At 35.0% G+C, this 26,566-nt stretch overlaps 1 protein-coding gene and 1 pseudogene across 2 annotated transcripts; one reads left to right on the top strand and one right to left on the bottom strand.

The window, feature by feature from the left end:
* Window positions 1–887: 887 nt before the first annotated feature.
* Window positions 888–20,638, top strand: LOC114165148 (uncharacterized; annotated as a pseudogene). The gene is made up of 17 exons (XR_014995050.1): window positions 888–1,740; window positions 5,116–5,258; window positions 5,655–5,845; window positions 6,186–6,310; window positions 6,425–6,694; window positions 7,405–7,554; window positions 8,868–9,122; window positions 9,253–9,393; window positions 9,459–9,770; window positions 9,951–10,124; window positions 12,389–13,493; window positions 13,630–13,799; window positions 15,926–16,030; window positions 16,676–17,502; window positions 19,033–19,482; window positions 19,593–19,812; window positions 20,209–20,638. The product of XR_014995050.1 is annotated as an uncharacterized LOC114165148 (transcript).
* Window positions 20,639–22,824: 2,186 nt separating this feature from the next.
* LOC114165156 (phenylalanine ammonia-lyase 1) lies at window positions 22,825–26,329 on the bottom strand. Its single transcript, XM_028049822.2, has 2 exons — window positions 25,849–26,329; window positions 22,825–24,757 (listed from the first exon to the last, which is right to left on the bottom strand). The coding sequence occupies exons 1-2, from the start codon at window positions 26,244–26,246 to the stop codon at window positions 23,008–23,010; spliced, it is 2,148 nt and encodes a 715-aa protein (XP_027905623.2). The 5' UTR covers window positions 26,247–26,329; the 3' UTR covers window positions 22,825–23,007.
* Window positions 26,330–26,566: the final 237 nt, after the last annotated feature.

Raw genomic sequence — 26,566 nt, 5'->3', positions numbered from 1 at the left:
TGAAATTTAAGTATTTATTTTAAACAAAAAAGAAATTTAAAATCTTAATATATAAGAGTTCACTATCGAATCTATTTTTCATAATCAAAATCAAATTTTATTATTTTTTACTCATTTTTATATAATTATTTTTAATAATAATTTATATTATAACTTTTTATTTTATATAAAATTATAAATCAAATTCTTCAAAACTTTAAAAGAAAAAAAAAGAGACTTTCATTTCGTTATAAAAAGACGTCATAAACAAATTTATAAAAATAAAAAAGATTGTTGAATTAAAAAATACATATGAATGCTCATTATTGTTTGAATGTATGTGCACATATATGAATACTAGAGAATATATAAATAATAATTATTTAAGATAATTTTGATTATCACTTATCATATTTAGGAGAACATTTAAGTATTAAATAATATATATTCTTGATAAAAATATATACGATCAAAATCAATAAAAAAGTATTATTATAAATTTAAGAAATTTATTAATAAAAAATATCTTCTAAAATTACTGATATATAATTTTTTAAAGATAAATATCATAAATACTTAAAAAAGTCTGAACTTTACAAACTTTAAAATATAATAATTTATTGAATTTAGATGAATTAAATTTATTTACAACATCAAATATTTTAAAATAATTACAAAATTAAAAAATAATGAACAAATTAATATTTTTAATTACATTAAAATAAATATTTCCATAAATATTAAACATATGAATTTTATTAAATACATAAACAAGTTAAATAAAATTAACTACAATAAATTAATAAATAATTTTGAAATAAAATTAAAATATATTTTATTAAAATATAAAACATTTCATTCTTAAATTTATTTTAACTCTCTTCTAACTTCAATTTTATGTATTTTGGTTTAGGTATTTCAAACTATTGGGATTTCACTTTTTGGAAAAAACTCTTGTGATCTCACGGTTTGGGACTACGTGTGATCTCAAGGTGAGACAATAAATTATATGAGGCATGGCCCTGCCTGTGGCCATGGTTCTTCTTCCTTGGTTCTCTTGGTTCTTCTGTGTGTCCGTTCTTCCTCTGGATGCTATTTTTGTTATGTTCTTTTTAACTCTAAACAGTAAATGCAAGGGTAGATGTTGATAAATCACTCTTTAACAGTAGCTAGCTAAACCGACTCATAGTATATATTAGTTGGTGAATGCCATATTTTCATTTCTCACATTTTGCAGTTTAAGGTGGAGTAGCTGTAGTCGATCCATTGCTTTATTTTGCTTTATTTTGCAGTTTCTTTGTTTACTCTGTACAGGCTCGTAGTATATATACCAAAAGTTGCTTGTGATCACAGTAAGGTGAGGGTTATTACACAGTAGGGTTTCGGTGGATTATACGTAAGAAAACTTGTACGGCGGAGTGTTTGAACTTCCGATTTTATTTTCTTGCTGATGAGCTGTTCTCTTCGTCTGACTAAGTTAAGAAAATGAATTTTTATAAGGTAGGTCTGGTGCTCTTTGCTCTAAAAGATGGTATTTTACCTGTAAATTAATTAAGTTAGAAGAATGTAGTTTGGGTTTCAGATTATTTTGTTTGGAGGTTATGCATATTATACGACCCTTTAGAATAGACATTACCGATTCTTCTCCTTTAATGTTTCAGGTAGTCCGTGATTTATATAACAGAGAGATACTTCTCCAGATAACCAGATAACCAGGCTGCTCTGTTTGACATGAGCAACCACACACTTGTTATGGATGAAGTAGGTTTTGTAATTCATTTGGCATTTTGTCGACTACTTTTTTCGCATGCAGAAGTGAAGTGTTCTATTCTTTATTTTAGGGGTTAAATATGTTTTCAAAGCTTTATGTAAAATTGAAATTCATTTATATTCCAAATTTTAATACATTTGATCTCTGAATTTTAAAAATGAATGGAAACTCAATGATGTTAATTTCCGTTTTACGTGTTTAACGACTTTCTGAACTAACATTTGAGTTGGAATGTGTCAGATATTGTAAACGACTCAAATGTTGGTCTTAAACGTCTATTAACACATTCAAAAAATGTATTTAAGTTGGGTTATGAGAACTATATCTATTCATTTTTTAAGATTGAAGATCAAACTGTATCAAAGTTTGGAATAAAGATGAATTATAATTTCACGACGAATTTTGAGAACTAAAAACATATTTAACTATTATTTAAAGTAAATAAATAATAATAGTAATTATCATGTAATGGAGTGAAATGAAATGTCCAATTGAATAAAATGTGAAGTACAAAGAGCTATAATGAAATGAAATGTAGGAAAGTAGTTATATACTCATAGTATACACTAATTAGTGACAAAATTCGGGAGTATGGTTCAAATGTATAAAATTAAGCAGAAAAATACAAAGAGTCTAGATATATGCTTATGAGAAGTATCTTGGGAAGATATTATTAGGGTAAAAGGTGAAGGAGAAATTAGTAAAGATAGTTAGATTATTAATGAGTTTGTTGGTTGAGGTGTTAGTTTGGTATATACAAGGGAAGAAGGATAGGACAAAGGGAGATATGAGTGTTGGTATACTGACATTTAGTTATTTGTGCAAGAATAAATTCTGTATGAAGGGGAAACCTTGGTAGAAGAGTTGGAGGCCAAACCGGTGGACACAACACTATTCAAACAGTTTGTAGGTTCACTAAGGTTTATTTGCAATAGTAGGCCCGACATTAGCTATGGTGTTGGCCTAATCAGTAAATTTATGCATAATCCAAGATCACAATATATGACAGCAACTAAGCACATATTGAGGTATTTGAAAGGCACCTCTGACTTTGGATTGTTATTGCCAAAGGGAGATGAGCAAAGTGAAGCTGTTCATGAAGCTTTTTCGGACTTGGACTGGTGTGGAGACGAAGTAGAAAGGAACAGTACATTTGAATATTTGTTTAAATATCTAAATGCACCAATTTCTTGTAATGTGGCGGCTCTTTTATCCTATGAAGCTGAATACATAGCTCCGGCTGAGGCAACTTCTCAAAGCTTGTGGTTGGAGTCTATGCTAGAGTAGTTGAAACCGGTTTATAAGAAACCAGTACAACTATGTGTTGATAATAAATCAACTGAGTTTGTCAAAGAATCCAGTTTTCCATGGAAGAAGTAAATATATAGATACTAAGTCTCACTTTCTCAGGGATCAAGTGAGCAAAGGGAAACTGCAGCTTGTGTACTACTGCACTGAAGACCAAGAGACAAATATTTTTACCAAACCTTTGAGACAAGCTAGATTTTAAAAACTAAGGGGATGGATAGGTGTTGTGTCACCTAAACTTTTGAATTAAAGGGGAGTGTTGTGTCACCTAAATTTTTGAATTAACGGGGAGTGTTGTGTATAATCCAAAAATAGGCAAAAACTGAAACAAAACTGCTGTTAGTTTATGTTATGACAGTTATCACTTATTAAAAGACATGTACTGTTTCATTGATGTATAATAATCAGAAAGAAATCCTCGTTTCAAGTATTCCTACTTTATGTTCTTTTCATCTATCCTTTTTTTCGTGAGTGTGTGTATTCAATCTGTCCTAATACAAAATTTGCAAGAGAAAAGAGGAAATCAAAATTGATGAAATAAAAAATTGACGAGAAACAAAGATTATGATGGAGGACAAAGCTAATGCATCAATTAGGAGGCAAAAACGCTAGGAAAATAAAGTGAAGATTTTGGGCTACGAAGACCATTTTCTTGGTAACCCAATACTGGAGTTGATCGTGAAGGGAGTTAAAGGGAAAGATGCAAACAAGCATATTATTTTCAAAATCAGATTTCCATACAAGTATTGTTACTTGTTGAACTTAGATTCGATCATGAAGGTGATTTTAATATAAATGCTGTTAGAATCTTGAAATTTCAGCTTGTTGGGTGAACCTATAGCATTAAACTTTGTTGCGTCTTTGGATGATTGCTTGACAATGGAGTTAAGGAAAAATGAAGGTTCAAAGGCAGTCTAAGTGATTCATGTTATACAGGACCCATCTTCATCCCTATTACCACCTTAGCCTTTGGACTTTGGCTTGCATGCAATGTCTGTTGGGTTCCCATTCCTATGGTATGAAAGCATAAAAATGCTTTTAGGAAGTCAAATGAAGATCAAGGTGATGAAGATGAGCCACAAAATATAGCTTCCACAATTGAAGACAAGGTTGATTTTTACAAGGGTGTATTGTTATGGTATAAGGAGAAGAAAAAGTTAGTTAAAATAGTTAGAACATTAATGAGTTAGTTGGTTAAGTGGTAGTTAAATATAAATGTAGGGTAAAGGAATAGGAGAGAGGTTGATAGGTTCATTTGTAGATTGAACATTAACTCTTTGTTGAAGGAGAAATCTGCTTGGTTAAATCTGAAAATTTCAAGGACATAATAGAAACGCCATCCTCCCTTAACACACTAAATTGCTTTTTCAGGACAAACTTGTTATGGAGCCATTGAACATCAAAGGGGATATTATTTTGGATGTGATGGCCCCAATGATGTTTACGGGTTTGTGGTCAAAACATTGATGCTAGAAGGACAATCAATACCACTCTTGTCCTTTAACCTTGATTGTGGGGATTGTTCTATTAGACTTAAAAGTCCCATATTGCGTGCCTCAATTCTTGGAGTTTAACTTATATATCTATTGGGTAATTTCACTTAATGGCAATTGATTTTAAGAGGAGATTTGGAATGGTATGAGAGCCTATAATTCATCCATCTTGGCAAAATTATCTTTTCTTCTATTGTTTCAATGAATTAAAGGTGAAATCTGACACACATTACTTAGGTGTTGAGGTCATGGGTAGTTCATAAATACCCTTCTGTCTTAATCCATCAAGATGTCTTTTCAAGACAAAACTACAATGAAACCATTACCTCATATGGAGGAAGTGCTCTCTCTCTCTCTCTCTCTCTCTATATATATATATATATATATATATATATGGCAAAAACCTCAACTAACCAACTCATCACTATTCCATCTATTTTAGATAACTTCTTATATTCAAACATATATACAATGACTTTAATTGGATCAAGAATAGCAGTCTGTCTAGAGATGCATAGTTTACTTGTTAGTGGTTGTATTGATTTGACTCATACATCTTGCTAGGATGGAGGGGATGCCCGTTCTGGGTGCATTGAGGGATTGGCTAAAGAGTATCAAAATAATGCACAAGCAAATCCGTATATGAAAAATAGAAAAGGTGGCAAGGAAGTTGTATGTTCCAATTGCTTGGGTGGTGGAGTACTTTTGTGAGTTTCCATATTTCACTTTTAAATGTTGATTAGGCTGTTTTCACCTTCATTTTTAAAATTGTAAATTTTCTTTGGATAAAAACATTTTTAAAATAACTCTTGCTGCATGGTAGTCATGTAGATGTCATGTGTCACCCATGTCACACATTGCCACCTCGTTGACACGTGTTGACCAACTTTACTTAGGCTAAAAATGTATTAACCTCTAAGGATATCAGCACGAAAACGAGCATCTCCTGAAATGATTGCTTTTATACTTCCACTTGTCTTTGTAGCAAGTAAAAATATTTTTGTCTATCTGTATTTGTTTAAGATGAACCTGGGCATTTTAAATTAAGACTTCTTTTTTTGTTATCAATTGCTTTTGTTTATCAATGTGGAACGATATTTTAGATGTTGCTCTGGAAAAGGATGCCAGAAGAGGTACCATCCCTCTTGTGTCGATCCTCCTCTCAAGTACATTCCTCTGAGGTTTTGGCATTGTATCTGGTGCACTATGAAAAAAATAGAGTTTGGTGTGCATTCTATTTCTAAAGGAGTGAAATCTATCTTGGATTCTAGAGAAGTGGTTTCGAATAATAAAGGTATGGTCTATAAAATTCCCCTGTTTGCTCACAGGTAGACCTCCCATTTTAGTCTTCGAGATTGAAAGCGTTGGTCAATTTAATCATTAACTTCAAAGAATACTCACTCTTACTGCTATCTTTACAAAAAGTAAATTACTTTAATTTGTTTAACACTGTCTTTTGCAAGATAAAAGACAACTGAATGTGTTTTAGAAAGTCAGGGACCAATGTAATGGACATACAATTTCAGGGACTACAATGGGAGTTCACTCTTTGTATTTCATCTACATTTCTTATTCGTGGATGTATATTAGATAATGCTTGAGATGATGTTTGATAGTAAGTGGCATGTTGCTAGTGATGCAAAGGGATTACTTTGTCAAGTATCAAGGTCTCGCTCATGCTCATAACCGCTGGATTACAGAATCAACAATGCTTCTTGAGGCTCCTAAGCTCTTGGCCAAGTTTAAGAGTAAACCGCAGGTTCAGTTACCTTTTCACATTCTTTGGACCACCAATGGTCCTTTGTTTTGTTATTCTGCACTCCCTTTGGAATTATCCATGAAAATAATTTCTTCTATGTTGCCGAGTTATCAGGTTACCAGGTGGAAAAGAGATTGGAGTATACCTCACCGCTTACTCCTTAAAAGAGAAATTGTGCATTATGCCGCGCATGGTGACAATGATCCAATTTGCTGTTATGAGTGGCTTGTCAAATGGACCGGTCTTGGTTATGATAATGCCACATGGGAGTTACAAGATGCTTCATTTTTGACATCAGCAAAAGGCAGGAAACTCATACGTGATTATGAAAGTCGTCGAAAGAGAGTTGATAAACTGTCAAAAAGTCACTTTGAAGACAATGAGGTGCTTCATTTAGTTTAACATGATATACAAAATTTAATTTTATGGTATATATTACAGTGCCATATTTTTACTAGTTTTGACGGTCAAGGTTTTAACGTGAAGTTTTTAAATAGCTGCATTTTTTACACTCCTGAAAAGTCTGAAGAACGATATTAGTGTCGGGAAGCATAATGTCTTTTACTTCCTGATATAATTTATTTTAATCTGAACTGGTTTTTCAATTCTCTATAAATGTGCTTGCAGGTAAAATTAAATGGTATAACATAGTTTTGTAACCTGCAAAATGTGGAATTATCATCAGCTTTGGACTAATGTTTTATGTTATGAAAATTTCTGTTGCATTGTTCAACTTAAGTTATCAAGGCTATTTAAAAAGTTGATCGGTTACCATGTGCATGAAAAAAAAAAACGAGGGTTGTTTTACACGACAGTTATGTATGTCCATAAAATGGTAGGGATGGTAAAGTGTTATATCGTAAAATTGTTATTTTCACTTGTTTGAGATTTCACCACAAGTCAAGTTGGGAAACACATGTAATTGGAGATTCAAGTCATTTATGATTAGATTTAAACCTATGATGGAGACGATACTTCTGATACAAAAAGCAAAATCTCGACTTTTATTAGCCAATTGACTACCTTTATGAAACATGTCCTAAATTTATGTTAAAAGTATGTTTCTTTAATAAGCAGTTTGTTTGACACTGCAGGAGACAAAATCTTTCATTGTCGACTTATCAGTGTTGCCATTTGGAGATTCACCAGGCCTTTATAACCAGTATTTGAGTTATGTGAACAAGCTTCGCAAGTGTTGGCACAAAGGCCAAAATGCTCTTATTGTAGATGATCAAATTGACCAGGTCAGTTTTTTCTCCATATACTCTAGTTTTTGTGTTATACAGTGACTTCATGTCTTAGCTGTTCGAATTCATCTTTATTAAATGACATTTATCGTGTTTGTAGTACTTCATTTAAATAACATGTATCCAAAAAGCTATGTGAGTCAGTCTTTTAGGGTCTGTTTTAGTTGAGAAAATGTTTTCTATTTTAACAAGTAATTGTAGAAATGCTACCTTGTTTTAAATTTGTATAAGAAATGATGAAAACAATGATTTTGTCAAGAAAATGGAAACACAGTGAACAAACATCTGTGGAAGATAAGGACATGCGATAGTTTGCATACAATTTAGTATGCTTCCAAGGGTTTGAAGATATTGTGTATGATATGTGCACAAATATAGGATATTCAAATGGACAAGCACAAGATGTCAAAATGGATTAGAACTTGGGAGCCAGCTCGGCTTACCACAAGTTCGAGTTGGATTATGTTAACAAAAAATTGCAAATTTCAATACGGACCAAAAATAGAAACCTAGGCATAAAAAAGAAACAAAAACCCACCTCACTCTTAACAGTCCAACCCAAACACAAACAAACTTTTATTTTTTTGAAATTTTGGGGGAGAGAGGCAACAATGATTTGATATTAGATAGTAATTTGTATTTTTGTGATTTTGGATTGTATTTGGAGTTTAACACGATTTTAGATTGTATGTGGAGTTTAACATGATTTTGGATTGTATTGAAATTTAAGTTTTAAGATGAATATGTTGGATTGACTTTTGAGATTATTTTGATTTTATTTAGAATTATGATTTAGTTTTTGGGATGAATGATTTATTTATTGTTTAAGATGAGGAAAAAACAAATTTTTAAGATAGGTTTGAAATTTTTTGATTTTTGTTACATATTAAAAGAAAATGTTAGGTTGAAGAAGAAAAAAATTTCATTTTTTTAGTTAAGTGAGTCAATCTATTTAACCCATCAACCCGTGATGGGTCGGGTCAGACTCAAATTTTTTGAGCTGAGTAATAAGTGGTCAACTCATGGTGGGCTAGATTGGATGACCCGTTTTCACAGCTCTAACTCAGGGGAGAGGGAAGAAAAGAGATTCAGATTCAGTCATCAACCAAGCATGATGGCTATTATTACTTTGGTGCATGCTTATAGTGAAGATGGTGTCAAAAATTTGCAATGTTGATGAGAAGACCTTTTATAAGTATAATATTGCATTTGTTTTCAAACTGTCTAAGAAGTGTGTAGGTTGCAATAACCATCAATTATGATTATGCATATTAGAATTCTTGATTTTTATTGTTAAACTACATTTGCAGGAGCGCATTATAAAGGTGATTTTGTTTGTATTATCTTTGAATTGTAATAGCAAGAGGCCTTTTCTCATCATCTCAACTTCTACTGCCCTCTCTGTATGGGAAACAGAGTTCTTACATTTGGCACCATCTGCCAATCTTGTAGTTTACAAGGGAAACAGAGATGTACGGAGTGGCATCAGGGCATTAGAGTTTTATAGTGAAGAAAATGGTATATTATTTCAAATACTATTGTCATCTTCTGATATTGTTGTTGAGGTATTTTCTTATATCTGAAGTTTCATCTGATAAGTGACTCCAGAAACAATTTTGAATTCTATAATAAGTTTCAAAGTAAAGACTATTAATTTTCTTTTTGTTGCTCATTATTTTTTAATTTGATATACAGGACTTACATGAACTAAGATGCATTCCATGGGAAGCGATAATAATTGATGAATGCCAGCAATCCAGAATTTCAGGACACTTGGACAGTATCAAGATTTTAAAAACTGAAATGAAGCTCCTTCTTGTTAGTGGACAAATAAAGGTAAACTAATTGTGTTTGATATTTATATTTTTCATCCTATTAACTTGTATGTGATATATTTTCAGGAAGATCGATCTGATTATATCAAACTGCTTTCATTCCTCAAGTCTGCACATCATGGGCCAAGTATTGCTCCAATAGAAACTTCTTTCAGTGCTAGCATTTCCAATTTGAAGAGCCAATTGGAAAAATATGTTGTATTCAAATGCAAATCTGGCTCTACTAGGTTTGTAGAGTATTGGGTTCCTGCCTGCCTTTCTCATTTGCAGCTTGAACAGTATTGTTCAATGCTGCTTTCAAACTTAATTTTGTTATGCTCAGGCCAGAAGTCCGACTCAGTTGGTGCACTCCATGAGCTTATTATCTCTACAAGGAAGGTAGACACGAAAAGAAACACAGTTTCAAATAAGCTAAAATCTCATGCATCATATTTTTTTCCATTAGCTTGTAGTTCCGATATTCCTTTCTTCATATTACTTCAAATTTTATAGAAGCTATATCACTAAATGTTAATGCGACAATACGATCATAGTTACATATGTGAATTTATTTTATAGTGCTGTGACCACCCTTATCTCCTGGAGCCGGCACTGCATAATTCTGTTGCTAAGGGTCTACCTGTTGAAGAACATTTAGATATTGGTATAAAAGCAAGCGGAAAACTGCTACTTCTTGAAAAAATCCTTTTGGAAGCAAAATGTCGTGGGTTAAGGGTGTTAATATTATTCCAGGTAGTCATCTATTCAAATTTATTGTTTGTTTATCATTTGTTGTATTATTGTGAGTTCATTGACTTGTTATATTATATTGACAAAGCTCTAATGCTGATTGCTTGATTGTAATATTATGCATGTTTCATCGATGATGTAATACACATCTACCAACTAATATTTTGTTTATAGTGCAAAATTATGGGATGATCTGATAATACAGATATTGCTTGTTATTACATTGTTGTTTTAATCAGTTAATCTTGGAGGTCATATTATCATCATCATCATCATCTTAATATCATATACTTATTCTATACATTTTAACTTATACAGTACTTTTTATTTTTTTATTTTCTTCATTATTGTTTATGATTGTTGTTGTGATTGGAATTTAGATGAGCAGTAGCTCAGTTAGCAAACCTGTCTGTCAACTGAAAGAAGAGAATAAGGTCAAATTTCCCCCCTTATATAATATAAAGAGAGCATTAAGTTTGTTTTTGCTCTTTGACCAGGATATGTCTAGTTTCACTTGTAACTAGCAATAAGTTCCCTTACATAGCATACCTTTAGTATTGTTGCAACTAGGGCGCCCTTCCAAATATTGTGGTATCCTTTTCCAAATGATCATGGTATCCTTGACCTAGGAACCTTAATTCCATGGATGATGCGGACCAAGATAAGTAGTTTTTCCAGTTGAGTTTTGTTGTGGTAATAGTAGGAGTGGCAGCAAAAGAAGTAGAAATAGTAGAAGCCATTCCAGAGACAGCCACAAACATATTTGAGGAGAGGGAATAAAACCCTAAGCTTTGTCGAGAGAGCCTTGACCAGCTATCCAAGTGTGTTGAACTAGGAAGACAAGGGCAGAAGTGTGCCTAGAAGAAGCCAAGAAGATGAATGGCAGTGGTCTGATGTGATTTTAGCACCGTGAGGCGGTGTGTGGGACAAATGCACCTGGTGAGCGGCTGACGGAGATCAGTGCATCACGAAGTTGTGGTCACATGACCTTCAGGGTTAGGTGACACTTCTCAAGGTGCTCCTAACCTTGACTGTGTCAAACAAAATGGTGATGGCTAGAGACAATGGATAGTGGTGGTCCGGTGACAGGGCTCTTGATACCAACTTGAATTTGGATGTGATAAAAATCACTGAGTACTACTTAGCTGATGTGTGTGTGTGTGTGTCAATATATATATATATATATATGTGTGTGTGTGTGTGTGTGTGTATGAAAGAGAGCTTTATGAAAGCTGTAGAATACAAGTAACAATCATAATTTTAACACATACCACGTAATTTTTGGAGAGGAATTACATAAGAGAGCCAAAGCTTTTGATTGACCATAATTACAAGAGTTCTAAAGGTAGAGCTGGGCAGGGATTACAAAATAAATATAAAGGTAAGATAGGATGAAAATAAAGGAGAATAAAATCAAATCAGATCTGAATAATCTGATCCTGATCTTTGCTATCTAAATCTTCTATAATTCTTTTTTAAATTTAAAAGAAAAGCACATACAATTGTCAACAATTTGGTATAGTATTACTGTATTATTTCAGTTGATCACTGTTGTTACTTTAAGCTGTGAATTGTGAATGGAGTCTACTGTCTACTCTTTTATGCTGGTTGGCACAACCCATATTAGGAATATTACAGGGAAGTTGGTAGAATCAGGCCCGCCTAGAATTCTTCAAAGTTTGCGACGAAAATAGGAAGTCCATGGCTAGCATATAAAAATTGTCATCCAATTTTGATTTCTTGATACTGAAATTGAGAGCTTTCTGAAGTAGATTGTCAGATACTTCGTCAGTATTGCATTGCATTATCTTTTACAAGGACATCAGAATATGATTTCCATGAAATGCGTAAACTTGAAGCAGTGCAAGTACTTTGTCGGTACCGTGTCTTATTGAATATGAAAATAGTCTCTTCCTATACATTCTATATACCTTGTGAATATATGATTTTGTGGCTTTCTTTAGTTATTATTTTAACTATGTGTCTATGGTTTAGAAATACGAGAATTGTTGTGTCAGTACTGCGTCCTTGTTGACTTACTCTTGAATATTACATTAGTCTCTCTTCCTTACCTTGTGAATATATGAATTTTTTGTTTTTTTAGTTATTATTTATACTGCATGTCTAGGGTTTAGAAAATACGAGAATTGCTGCTCCAATTAAAACAAGGTATATCATATTGTGGCTGTTAATTGTCGTGGTTGTAAACTGTTTGTTTAAGATTCTTGAGGATTCAGTTAGCTCTTTTTCATTTCGAAAAACTACAGTCATCTTGTGGTTCTGGATCGATTGGAGATATTTTGGATGATGTTCTCTGTCAGAGATTTGGAAAAGATTGCTATGTGCGATATGATAGAGCTTATACCCCTAAAACAAAGGAAGCTGCTTTAGACACATTTAATGATAGAGACAGTGGTAAATTTGTCTTCTTGATGGAAAACCGTGCTTGTCTCCCTAGTGTTAAGCTTTCTTTAGTGGACATTGTTGTACTGTTTGACAGTGATTTTGACCCACAGAATGACCTAAGAGGTTTACAAAAGATGTCTATCAGCACGCAGTTGAAACAGTTAACCATTTTCAGATTGTACTCATATTACACTGTTGAAGAAAATATTTTAATGCTTGCAAAGGAGGGTATATCTCTTGACAGTAACGTGCGGTTGATTAGTCATAGTATTTCTCACACCCTTCTAAAATGGGGCACCTCTCATATGTTCAATAAGCTGGATGATTTACATGCCAGTGTAACTGCTGTTTGTACTCCAGACATTGCAGATCAAACTCTTCTGCATGATGTACTCTGTGAATTATCATCCCAATTGGTTTGTGATGCTGATGATATTGATTATCGTGAATGCTCATTCATATCAACAATACAGCAGAATCGAGGGGAATATTCGAGGAACATTTTATTGCTAGGAGAAAGAATAATGAAGGAACTGCACAGTGAGCCAGGTGCTTTTTCCTGGAGTGATCTTGAAGGAAAGTATCCTCAGTGGAAATTTTTGTCTGTTTCGTCTCGGAGGATGAGGAGTAGGGCCAAGCATTCTGATTACATAATAAATGAATCTGAATGTGAAGATCATACAATTATGGGAAAGAGGACAGCATCAAATGCTTCCAAGAAGAGAAAAGTGACCAAGGATAAAGTTGAGCCCAATAGGAGGAAAGTGTCCAAAGACATTGTTGAAACAGAGGGGAGGGAACTGTCAAATCATGCCATTGATCTTAAGACTAGGAAGGTCGGCAATGGTATTGTTAATTCTGGGCGCAGGAAAATGTCCAAGAAAATGCTTGCTTCCAAATATCGGAAACCAAGATTGAGGAGCAAGAAGAATTCAAGTGTTGCCAATAGTAAAAGTAAATCGAATGGTATGACTAATTTTTTTCTTCCACTTTTATAATTTATTTCTTCAACCAACTTTTTACTTGTAAACCATGAGTTTTATTCATGGCAGAACTATTTTCTTAGGTACTTGCTAGTGCTAATTTATTTTCATGCCCTCAGGTACAAATGGTTTGTCTAGTGTACTTGATTCCCCAGGGCATCAAACTACGGGAGAAACTGTTACAAACATGCAACTTTCAGAGAAAAGGAAACTGCTTGAGGGACCAAATAGCATCAAATTCTTGCAAAAGTCGGATATTTCAGGTCTTTGTGAGATTCTACATTTTCCGGTAGGGTCTCAATACTCACTTAACTATCATTTGCTTAAATATGCATTATTTTTATTAAAACTTTAGAAACACCTTCAGGTGGGGGTCATGGCTCCCCATGGTGGTGCAAGCATACTCTCTCAGGGAGTCCTAGTTCAAACACTACTAAAAATTCTCATATTACATGGAATTTTTTTTGCAAATTTGTTAAAAAAAATTGCAAGAAAAGACTTTTTCCTGTAATTTTTTCTAAGAATTTTAATTGGTAGGTAATTCTTTCGTGGGTAATTATTTCCTACAAAATTATAAAATTCGCAAGTATTTCCTACAAAATTTTATACAAAATATTTTACAAAAAGATTGACAGCAATTTCGTGCAAATTTTTTTTTATAACAAAATTTATAAGTATTTCCTACAAAAAAAATTCAAAACAAAATTGACAGGAAATATGAGTTTTTTTAGTAGTGAAACTTTCAATGACATTGAATCACCCCAAATCAGTTTCAGGCCTTTCTCCTTTCCATAGTATTAGAAAAGAACTGGTGCAACTTCCTCCCAAAACAAAACAATTTTTGTGACCAATGTGAGACATCTTAACATCCACCTTCCTCCATAGGATTGAATATTTGGAGCGTAAATTCTGCAGTGGCTTAAATTCAGGACTGAAGCAAGTATAAAACTATATTAGAAATGAATGAGGCACAACTTAACACCTAAAGCTAGCTGAGGTGAAAGGATCATTTTAGCCCGACCCGCATTTGACCCTCCAATAATGGGCCAGATGGCCTATCAGACAAAAACGGACCAGCAATCTTAACCCACCCTGCCACAGGATAGACCAAACTGCCACTTTTTTTTTTTATTTTTTAATTAAAATTTGTTTATATATACATATAAATGAATATTAAAAACATATTTAATCATATAAATATTTTCTAAACTTTTAATTGATTAATGAATATTTTTAATTAGATAAATTAAAATTAAAATTAAAATAATTATTATATTTACATGTTAAATTATCCTTATATAACTAATGATTGGAACTTAATTTGTAAGTGTTAATGATTTAAATTAAAATACTATTGCATATTTTCATTTTTAGAAAAAATATAATATAGAAAAGTTAATCTTTTAAATTGTTTTTTATTTTAATTTTTAAATTAATAAAAAAGCAGGCTGGGGTTGGCTGGTCTGTCTTTGATCCGCCAATTTGACAGTCCATCTGATTAGTGGACCGGGCAAAACAGACTGGTGGGTTTAAAATTTCAACTTGGCCCTTCCTGTTTTGGGCGGGTCTTGGCCTACTTTACTACCCCTAGTCTTATGAAGAGGGATTTAATCTATTTCAAGCTGATGGGGGATATCTTGATGAAAATCCTCTAAAAGATGGCTCTCTACCTATAGTTATCAGGCTTACAATAATCTTGGGTATATGGTAAAATTCAAGTGTGCAGTACACTATTCATGCAAGTATATGGTACGTAAGGCGTATATATATTGTGTGAAATGGCTTTGTTGCAGATTTTTATACTTTGCCTTAGGTTTCTTTTTCTTGCATTCTCAAACCCATTGAAACTTACCAAGAAAACTACAATAATGCTATGAAAAAAGGGAAGATTTATCATTTTAGTTTACAACCATCATCTACAAGACAAGTGTTGTTCCATTGGGTGATGGTGGCTACATGAATCACATGATGCCATTTGGCTCAGTTAAATATGAAATCCTTTGACATATTATTCACTATACGATTCCTTTTGACAACTTCTTCCAATGACCCTCCTTGTCTCTCTCTCTCTCTCCCTTCTCACAGGACTAAAATAACCATGCAATCTACTCCCTTAACCGGTGCTTCTATTGACCTTCTTTATACGTGTTGAACTAATTTTCTGCATCTTTTCCTGAATTAGTGTTACACCAATATCTGCTCATATATAATCATTTCATATCGTCTCCTTTCTTGTGTAGCCATATATAAACATTTGATTTGAGCATTCTCATTATGCTATTCTCATTTCTCTTTTGATCCCAATGTAGTTCAACTAGTATAGCTGGGTGATTAACAATATGATAAAACCTGCTTTTGAGCTTTGTAGGTTCTTTGTTGATCGTAATTGACCTTGATGCTTTTCTTCATGTGTAGAAAAATGTCAAGGTTGTTGCCCTGAGGATTCTTGAGCACATATTCAAACAGTACAATGTTAATTTCCAAGAAGTTTCTACTGTACAGGCTTTTGAAATATCTGTGGTTAGTATTTGCTCTGAATTTTTATATAAAAAACATTAGTAGCTAGTCATTTCAATTATGGACAAAACGTTGGAGCTACTAGAACTGATATTTTTTCTTTTAAATTCTTCTGCAAATAATTTGAATTCTTACTACCTTGTCCTTGTTTATTGGTTTAAGCTCCCCGATTGTTCATAATGCATGTCTGTCTCAAACTAGGTATGGCTAGCAACAGTTAGTTCTTGAGAACTTCTTTTAGCTTATGCTTTTTGTAGCATATTTTCTACACTTGTTATGAATTTTGGGAAACTGCTGGAATGTTGTGTGAACTTTTATGAATGTTTTGACTGCTAAGTTATGGTAATTTTTTAGGTAGGGCATAGCTTCCTTTAAAAGAAAATTAAGAATTCCAGAAATCTCAAAATAAGCTGAGAATTCACCATTCATTTTCTCTTTTTCTGTCTCAAATCACAGTGTATGGTTGGTCGAAAATCATGTTTGAGTTCAATTTGCCTACTGCACCAAATATGTTGCAAAAGGTGTTTTGGGCTGTCATTTTTGCTCGCTGCTGTTTGTGACTACTTGTTTTGGAGAAAACTTTGTGAAACCAATATTACTAGTCATAAAGCATTATATCATAGTTGTGTGATTAAACTTGTATCTCAGTGTTGGCTAGCAGCATCTTTGTTGAAACATGACATTGATAAGAAGGATTCACTCACTCTAGCAAAACTGTACTTGAATTTCAATTCCACTGAAGAGGAAGCCACCGATGTCTACTCAGAACTTTGGAGACATTTTCTAATTATATACAAAATGGACTGTGTGTTGAGAAATATAATATAAATGGTGCTTCAGAAACTAACGTGCCCGAGCTGAATGATTTGACCGAGGAAAAGCAGAAGGCTTTTCTGGATACTTGTGTTACAGAACTCGTGAAACCTATCACGAATGAACTTGATCTTCAAATGAAATCTCCCACTACAGTGGTTTCATGTGACCAGACTTCTACTCATGAAATTTGTTCATTTCCTAAGACACCTGCAAGTATTCCTGTGGAAGCAATTGCTCTTTCCTCGGAGTTTGGCTCAGAAAATGACGTCATGGAATCTACACCCTTAATAACTTCAGAAGATTCAGCTCTTGAGCACGGAGGCAATGATGTCAACCCTCGTACTGATTATTTGGAAAAACAGAGTCCTATTAGAAGTACAGATATTACACAATCTGATGGCAAAGTTTGCGAAGATCCTCAAATTTTAGTGAATGAATTGGCTGCTATTGAGAATTTTATGAATATGCCTACTCATTCTTTGCAGCTTGAAAGTGTTGAGGCAAATGCTGTAACTTCCATTGGTTCTGCTGTTCCTGAGGCCAGCCAGTGGGGCAGTGTAATGAGTCCTGTATGTGATGAGCCAACTGGTTTGAAGTTTGCTGAGACAACCTTTCCAAATACACAACCATCGGATGCTAATTTGTGGTCGTTGCCTCTGGTTAGTAGTTTTTGTACAAAAAGCCTTTTGGTGTTATTTTTCAAGTTTTTATTGATTATCTGTGTTTTAGAAACAAAACAACAAACTGTGGTCATTTCTTGTGTTGCCTCGTGAACATGACAACAAACTTGAAAGTCATTATGTACATCACTTGGGTGGTTAAGTTTGTAATTCGTTCTTCTAGATGACCCTAGTTTCTAGCCAAACATTTTTTCGAACAATCCAGGCTTTCCTTTTTCTTCCGTTTTCATTTACATTTCTATTGGATAATTATGTTGAGCTTGTGGTTTAGCTACATGTTTAGCGTAATGGTCTTGAGCAAAGGTGATATATAGCTTTTTTAGTTATTATTTAGTAATGTGAAAGCATCTACTATCAGATTCTTCAACATGTTAAAGGAAAAAGGATCTATCTCACTTAAAATTGTTTAGAGGGGTCCTTTTCTTCTAACAACAACCACATTAGCAGCTCTTTGTGAACATAGTTTTACACTTCCTTTAAAATAAAATGATAATCCAATGTTGTCAAGACTCAAAAGATGAAGATCATACTTGGAGTTGGGAGGGGGAGCATTGTTGCAATATCGCAAAACATAGGATGGTAATAAGGATCATAAGATTCTATGATATAAAACATTCCACATGCAGGATTGAGAAGCTTGCTTGATCCTATGATCTTGCTGCTGCAATTTTGCTTCAATCTCACCCCAGTCCAATTTCATGTTTCATATAGCTATATAGTGAAGACTATCGCATGTGCTCTGAGGTTGATACTTCCAGGGATGACATGGTTGACCATGGCTAGGGTGAAGAAACTGAATAGGAGTAGAAGACTGATGCTGTAACAAATGCATTTGTTTAGGAAGCAGAGATTGGTACTTGAAAACGCAGATTCTCAGACTTGGGCTTCACGTCAAATTTGTAGCACCCTTGGCATTAAACTGAACGTCTACCTTTTCCACCAGCACAACCTCTGATATGGTTCTGAGTACAGCTTAATAAGCAAAGCTATTCCACATTACAGTTACAATCCAACTAAGTCTTACTAGGAGTTAGTTAATCACAAGTAGCAGGAGAGACCCATATATACACTAACAGGGGAAGAGAATTGGATAATGCTGAGGGAAATAAGATAGGGGAGGGGCTTGAATGAGTGTATACTTTTGGGGACGGGGAGTTATTAGAGTGTTTCAGACTTTCAAGAGAGGAGGGGACTTTGGTAAGCGAGGAGTACACACTTCCCTATAATGTTCATTCCTATTTTTGATCTTTAGTTTTCCTTAGTCTATTGTGCTCATATTTGTCTGTGTTTTCTGGTTTAGTAGTTTCCTGTGCTGTAAGGAGCCTCTCTATTGAATTGTTTGACTTAGAGGTTACTGAAAAGAAAGATTTTCTTTATTATTCTAACAGAAATAGAATTATTTTTATTTTATCATAATAAATAAGATAAAATGGTCATGGGATGCTTATTTGGAGTGCTCTGAAAATATCCTCATCATATGCATTCACACCTGTTTCTCGTATCTTTCAGATGGCAATGTCATATATTCCATCTTTTCCGGAGCTCAATTCAGGTAGTGCTGTCACGCCTCTAGATGATATTTTTAATCATAGTCGTGAGGATCATTGTCACATTCACGAGGCTGAAGTAATATTGGAAGCACCAAATGACGCTGTGGAACCAGTTAACTCTTCCTTTGGTTCACCTGTGATACTGCAACCCTTCACAAGTGTGCCCATGAATGAAAATAGGACACATGTACCTGACAGCTTTACTATTCCTGGATATATGAACAGTGATTATATTCAACATCACCATGTGGCATCTGAAATATCCGACGTTGCCTATCTAGACTCGCTACTGGATGAAATGGACATAATAGAAAACACAAATGAAGAAGCCTTCATAGATCCACTACTAATTGCAATGGAGAGAATAGAAAAGGATAAAGAAGAAGCCTTCAAGATACATGAAAAGAAGGTATGAGCAGCAATCCATTTCTTTCTTTATCCCCACATTTTTCTTAAATCATAATCTTTGATTCTGATTCCTTCCAATTCCTTCTAGCTTACATTTATTTATCTGTGAAGCAGATATCGCAGCTCCGATCTGAATATAAAGAGGAAGTTGAAAAATTGAATGAAAAGTACAGGATTTTGCTTCAGAATGTTGATACTGAAGCAGCACTCAAAAAAATGGAATTTGAGACACAATGTAAATTAGTGTCAAGCAGTGAGGAATTAGCTGAAGTTTGGATCCATAATATGCTTCATGATTGTGAAATGGTCGTGGGACAATGCTCAGAACAAGGTATCGAGATCATGGTTTGTATATTTATTGAGTCTGTTAATTATCCATTTAGTGTATAATAGTCATTAGATAGAATAGAAACAGATTAGCGAGATTAATGGAAAGAAGTCTACATTAATTATTCCATTAGTAATCACCCATCTTCTTTACATTAGAATCCAACGCACCAATCCAGATTTAAATGTAGTCTAGACTCATTTACTAACTTATGAACCCTGTTTTTCCTAAACATAATTCTTTCAGCTGTTTACCAACCCTGATTTTTAAGTTTAGTTGTTTGTACCTTAACTGCATAATTATTGATGTGGTGAATGCAACTTTGCGTGCCTATTATTTCTATTTCATGCATATGCAACTCCTGGATCTACTTAGTAGTCTTCTTCTTCCCTTCTGCAGAGGGAATTCCCAGTTCTCATCAAGTTCACTCATAATTAACCCATCCTTGTTCACTCCCACTGTGATGGTCGAGGTCAATCCAGAAGAAATCATAGTCAATCCTCGGACAGGACAACCATTCCAGAAGAAATCAACCCCCTCAGAGCATGCTTTGATCCCATGATTCAGTTGTGCAACGATTTCCCATGATGGCTATGGTGTACTTGTCCCCTCTGCAGCTGCTTCATCTTATGCAGCAATTTTGCCTTGACATTATGTACAAATTGCAACCTTAGTATCATTTAGAAGAACCAGGTAAAACATGCTGGTGGGGCGTGTCCTGTAAAACACTAGGCTGATGTATTTGTACATCAAATTTTGAACCACTGTAATCGTCTGGTGAAATGAATGTAAATATGCTATATCACTGAACGACTTTTAAAATTGTCTCTGCTATGTGCTCCCCAGTATATGAAACAGGAAAAATATACTATTGTTAGAAAATAAAAAAATTATTATGTTAGAAATACAAAAATCATTAAGTAAATGCTTAAAGTGGTTTAAATTATTTAGTAAGGTTTAATATTATGCACACGCTAGAGGTTTCAATCCAATGGATTGAATGAGTTAACCTTGTAATCTTAAGAGTCTCTTGATAAGAAATTGAAGTCTTATTCCATTTTAAGGAATAAAACGAGAAATGAAAAAGCTTTATAAAAGCAAAATTTGAACATGGGGAAAGTCATCAGCACTAAATTTATTAGTATTATATTGTTCAGAAATACTATGAACTGATAAAAATGATAATGCCACAACCTATCACCAAAGAGGGGAGGACAAGGCCTATTTAACAGTTGTAGGTTCAGCAGTAGTGAGAAGAAAATAGGGATAAAGACACGATTTGACAATGTCTGACATGGATCTAGTTTGCATTTGGTGAATGGATTGGGAAGTGGAAGGAACAATAGGAGCATGATGTGCAGTCGTGGAAGGAAGAAGAGGTAAGTCAATGGCTAGATGAGTGTGGTAATTCATTGGAGGAATTATCAGGACAAGGTGGAGGTGACTCAGGAGAGGAAAAAATAGATGTTCAACAACACCATTTTTATATGATGAGTGTGTGAACAATTAGTTTATGATGAATCCCAACAGATTGGAGAAAACGAGTTAGAGGCCTAAACTCACCTATCCAATTTGTTTGAACTTCTTTAATTTTCTGGTTTAATTGCAGGTTAACATGGGTTTTAAATTGTTTGAACACTTGCAATGCATCAAATTTGTGCTTGAAAAAATAAATCCAGGTATATCAACTATAAGCATCAACAAAGAAAATGTAATAATTGTATCCTAGGGATGATGGAATGTAGGATGGTCCCCAAAGATCACAAAAAGAAAGTTGCAGGGGACGACTAAACATAGTTAAAGAGGGTTGAGAGTTAAATTGATGAGATTTCCCGTACAACATGAAACAAATAAGTCAATATATCTTTTATTTACTGAAGAGATATTACAACATCTCAGAACATTATGTAAAATAGTAGAGGAAGGTTGGCCTAGTCTATGGTGCCACAAAGAATATCAAGTAACGGTTGGAGATGATGTAGGAGTGGATGATGATTACTGGTGTTAAAAATGGAGTGTCAGGACAGATGACAGTGAGAGGGTCTGGGTGAAGGATGAAATGGAAGAGAAGAAACTAGTATAACCCATTTGGACCAAGATATCTCGTAAGAAGAACAGATTGATTAACCTGTGACTTGAAAAAATAAGTAGATGAGTCAAATCCAAAATAGATATGGTTATCTTCTGCAAATTTACTAACACTCACAATTTTTACTCATGGAAGGAATGTGTAAAGTATTTTTCAGATAAAGTGTGACATGAGGTTTAATATGTTAGAAAAAAGTGGCAGAACCAAAAACGTGTAGAGGCAAACCTTGTCCATTCCCTAGAAAAACATTGGCATCTGCTGGAGTAGGTATGGCTTCCACAAGATTGTTAGGATCAAAAGTGACATGATGCAAAGCTCTTGAATCAATGAGGAGATGGATTGGCAGGAATGAGAGGTGGAGAATTAGACGGTGCTGCATATAAAATTGTGGTTGACCCTAAGGATGTGAAAGTTGCAACTCGAACGATGATTGAGATATCACATTTGGATTGGTGTAGAGGGAAGCCCATTATGGCCACTGCGACAACCTCGATTGCCTTTACCACGATGAACATAACCACCACGATGAAAAGGATGAGGAGAATAAGTCTGAGATGAAGCAGATGATGCTTGAGCAAGCTGAACAGTAGGAACATAAACTGTTTGTGAATTTGCCTGATTGAAAGAGAAATTGTCACCAGATTGTTTAAACTTCTCAATTCTGGCTTCCTAGGCGACAAGTAGAAATTTAATTTCATCATAAGAGAACAAATCAAGTTTGTTATTGATTAACGATATGAAGGATTCATATTCAACTAACTGGAAGCCCTTCAATTAGAATGTCGAGCTGCTCATTTTCGCAGTCAGGATCACCAATGAAGTTAAGAGAATGAAAATTTGTTTTGAGACGGAGTAAAAACCCAGTGATATAGAATAGGAGAAGAGAACCAAGGAGGGAAAAGTGGATGTGTTGGGAATGTCAGCAATAGAAAACAAAAATTACACTCTGGAATTTTACTATAATATTAAATTACAAGGTCCTATTTGACATGTAGGAAACATTAGAATAAGGCTTTCCGTATAGATTTACTAAAAGGCTTGTCAAACCAATTGATTATGGTTTCACTTGCATAAGTACAGAGAAAAAATTTATAAAAGTGACAGTAAAATTAACAAATTGGAAGAGGAGCTCCATTCCACTCCCCGAGGCATTCCAGAAGAGGATCAATGATTTTACCCTGGCATATCGCTGTGAATAATTTGTCAAACTCTTCACCTGGTGACTTCACCTTTTCTCCAGTTAGCAGGCCAGTCCCTAACTCCTCTCTCACAAACTTGTAGAGTGGGTAAGATCTGCATTCTTTGATCTTGTTTGGAATTGCAGCTTTGCCACTCTCATAAGCAGCCCTTGCACTTTCAACCTCCTTTGGCAAGATGGTCTTCAACTCCTCCTCAAAGGTTGCAATCTTTTGAAAGATTGATGTGTTAACGTCCTTCTCATTCTCTGCATTTGCCAGGGCATGGTCTACAAGCACTTGCCTTAGTTTTTGCATCAATGGGTATGTACCACTGCATGCGTCATCTATGTACGAAAATACATACTCCCTGTCAACCACTTTCAGCAGATCCTTTTCGCAAAATCTTGAAGGGTGGAGTTCTCCGTTGCCACCTGTGGTGAGGGTCCTCTTGGAAACTTGACTCACAGTGTTCTTCACCGAGCTTTTCAAATTCTCCTCCAAATGCCTCAAGTCAATTGCTTGGCAAAGTGCCATCAAGAAGGAGGAAGACATGAGCTTAAGGATCTCAATAGATTCATTTGTCTTCCTAGCTGAAATCAAACCAAGAGAGTTCACGTCTTGGTTGTGTTGCTCAGCACTTTGGACATGGCTTGTAACTGGATTTGCGAGATACTGGAGTTCGGAGCAATAGGAAGCCATGGCAATTTCAGCTCCCTTGAAACCATAATCCAAGCTGGGATTTCTGCTAGCAGTGAGATTTGAAGGCAGACCGTTGTTGTAAAAATCATTGACAAGCTCGGAGAATTGAGCAAACATGAGTTTGCCAATGGATGCAAGAGCCAAACGTGTGTTGTCCATGGAGACTCCGATCGGGGTTCCTTGGAAATTACCACCATGCAGTGCCTTGTTCCTTGAAACATCAATGAGAGGGTTGTCATTCACAGAGTTAATCTCTCTCTCGATTGACTTGGTGGAGAAACGGATGACTTCAATGAGAGGACCAAGCCACTGAGGTGAAGTTCTGAGGGCGTATCTATCTTGTTTAGGCTTTTGCAAAGGATCAATTTCGTGGAGCTTCTTAGCATCCTTCATGTAGGAACTTCCATCCAAAATGTGCTCCATGATGGCAGCAGCCTCAATTTGACCAGGGTGGTGCTTTAACTTGTGTGTCAAATGATCAGTGAACTCGGGCTTTCCTTGCATCACTTCGGCAAAAATGGCTGATAGAACTTCAGACAACACAGCCAGTATATTTGCCTCAAAGAGAACAATAGAAGCCAAGCCAGAACCCACAGCCGTGCCATTAACAAGGGCAAGGCCTTCCTTGGGCTGCAATTCAAAGAACTCAGAATTGATGTGAGCCGATTCAAAAGCTTGCTTGGCATTAAGTACTTCTCCTGAAGGTCCAACAGCTTTGGAGTTGGGTCTGCCAGTTAGCAAACCAGCAATATAGGAAAGTGGAACAAGATCTCCAGAAGCTGTGATTGTACCACGAAGAGGCAAGCATGGGGTAACGTTGTTGTTAAGGAGCTTGGTGATGGCTTCCAAGATTTCAAATCTGATGCCTGAATAGCCTTGAAGAAGAGTGTTGATCCTCACTAGCATGGCTGCTCTAGTTGCTGTGTGTGGCAGTGTGTGGCTTGATTCAGTCCCATTTCCAAATATTCCAGAGTTTAAAAACCTGAAAAGGAATAAAAGAATCATAATTAGGAATTCCTGTTTTAAATTAATTAAAAAATTGATCCATGTTTAAGAAAGCGCGTAGTTACATACAATTAATACAAAAACATTTAAGATAAGACTCAGATAATTCAGGTAAGTGAGAAATCATAACTAAAAGAGATAATGTAAAGACTTATTCTTTGAAATAAAAAATATTTTCACTTTAGCGTAAAACCTTTTCACTTTGATATCGTTGATATAAAAGTTGAATCTTTTTAGCCGTGAAAGTATAAGTGGCAGTTTGATAGCAATTTTCCGATCTGGGTACAGTTTGGTGAGAGCCGTCCAATATAAAATAAAATAAAACAAAATTAGAAAATGACATCAATGGGAAGAACTTGAGTCAAACATGGGTAGTAGTAGTTGCGATGATACGAGGGGTTGCAGTCTCACCAACCCCCCCTACTTAAAGATGCCATGCTAATAAATTACATTTTTTTTTTCTCCATCTCAAACTCCCACCCAAACCCTTTCATCACTGTTTTCACATCGAAGTCATATTTCCAAAAAATGTGATTATTTTTCGGGACGGTTAATTTGGTCCACTCCACCCCTTTTATACACTTAATCTTTTAATATTATTTCTGTCTATTAATAATAATTTAAAAAAATAATTGTAATAAATCATAAAAGCCACAATTCCTTCTAAGAAAACATGTTTCTTCATCATAGAATGATATACATAAAAGCAATAATAGAATGATATATATAATTTTAGTGTTCTACTGTAAGCCAACACTAAGTTATCCGATTTTACTTATTTTAAAAAATAAAAATATCTTTAAACCAACTTTATTACAAATAATTTTAAATAAAGAAAATATGACAATTCAATCATAAACTAAAAATTCAATATCAAGAAATACGCAAGTAAAGTTATATATCTAAAACTTTACTTTTAAGTTGTAGTAATTTATGAAACGGTTACATTATTTATAGGTAACCCGATGAGTACCGTACCCAGAAAATACATTCGACTACGAAACGTATATATACGTAGAGTGTATGTGTACAGAGAGAGGGGGGAGTAGAGTAGAGTTAGTTAGTTACCTGATGAGTTCTTTCTGCAGTGCACCGCCTTGTTTGGTTCGGCGGTGTGAGGTGGCACCGAAGCCGGTGGTGACACCGTAACTGTCAGTGCCATTGTTCATGCTGTTCATCACCCACTCACTGCTCGCCTTAACACCTTCCCGAGCGGACTCCGACAGCTCCACCCTCACGCCTTGGTCGTGTGCAGACACCGCCGCCACCTGAGCGATGGTGAGCGTCTCGCCACCGAGGCGGACCAGCGGCTGCCGGTATTCTGCCACCATGCGCTTGACCTCATCGAGGTGGCTCCCCTTCAGCGCCTCCGCGGCCGTTCCCCAATTCAGCGGATCACTGCTCTTGGTGGAAGTCAAGCAGAAGGAACCGTTTTGGTGACCGTTGGTAAGGGTAGTTGCTTCCATGTTGATAGAATGAAGAGAATGAACAAATGGAGTTGAGTTTTGTATAGAGAGATAGGATTGAGAGAGGAAATGCTTAGAAGTTTATGTGTTTGAGGATTTCCTGAGAGGAAAAGAGTTTGGTTGAGATTTATATAGAGGTCTGGTTCGTGTGGTGTCATGCAACGGTGTTTGGTAGGTAGCTGAAGGGAATGTGAAATGGGGTTTGTTGAAAATGAATTAGTAGCGTTGGATTGGAGCTTTGCGTGGGATTGTGACACGTGGGATAGCGCATTGGGGTTGTTTCTTGGTAGCTGAGTGTGGTGGCGCCCAACGGGATGGAC

This window comes from Vigna unguiculata, chromosome 1, assembly GCF_037176805.1.
Source record: "Vigna unguiculata cultivar grain cowpea cultivar isolate G323 ecotype 2 chromosome 1, ASM3717680v1, whole genome shotgun sequence".
NCBI lineage: Eukaryota > Viridiplantae > Streptophyta > Magnoliopsida > Fabales > Fabaceae > Vigna > Vigna unguiculata.
The sequence above is the reverse complement of the archived record's forward strand: the minus strand, read 5'-3'. Positions and strand labels throughout refer to the sequence as shown.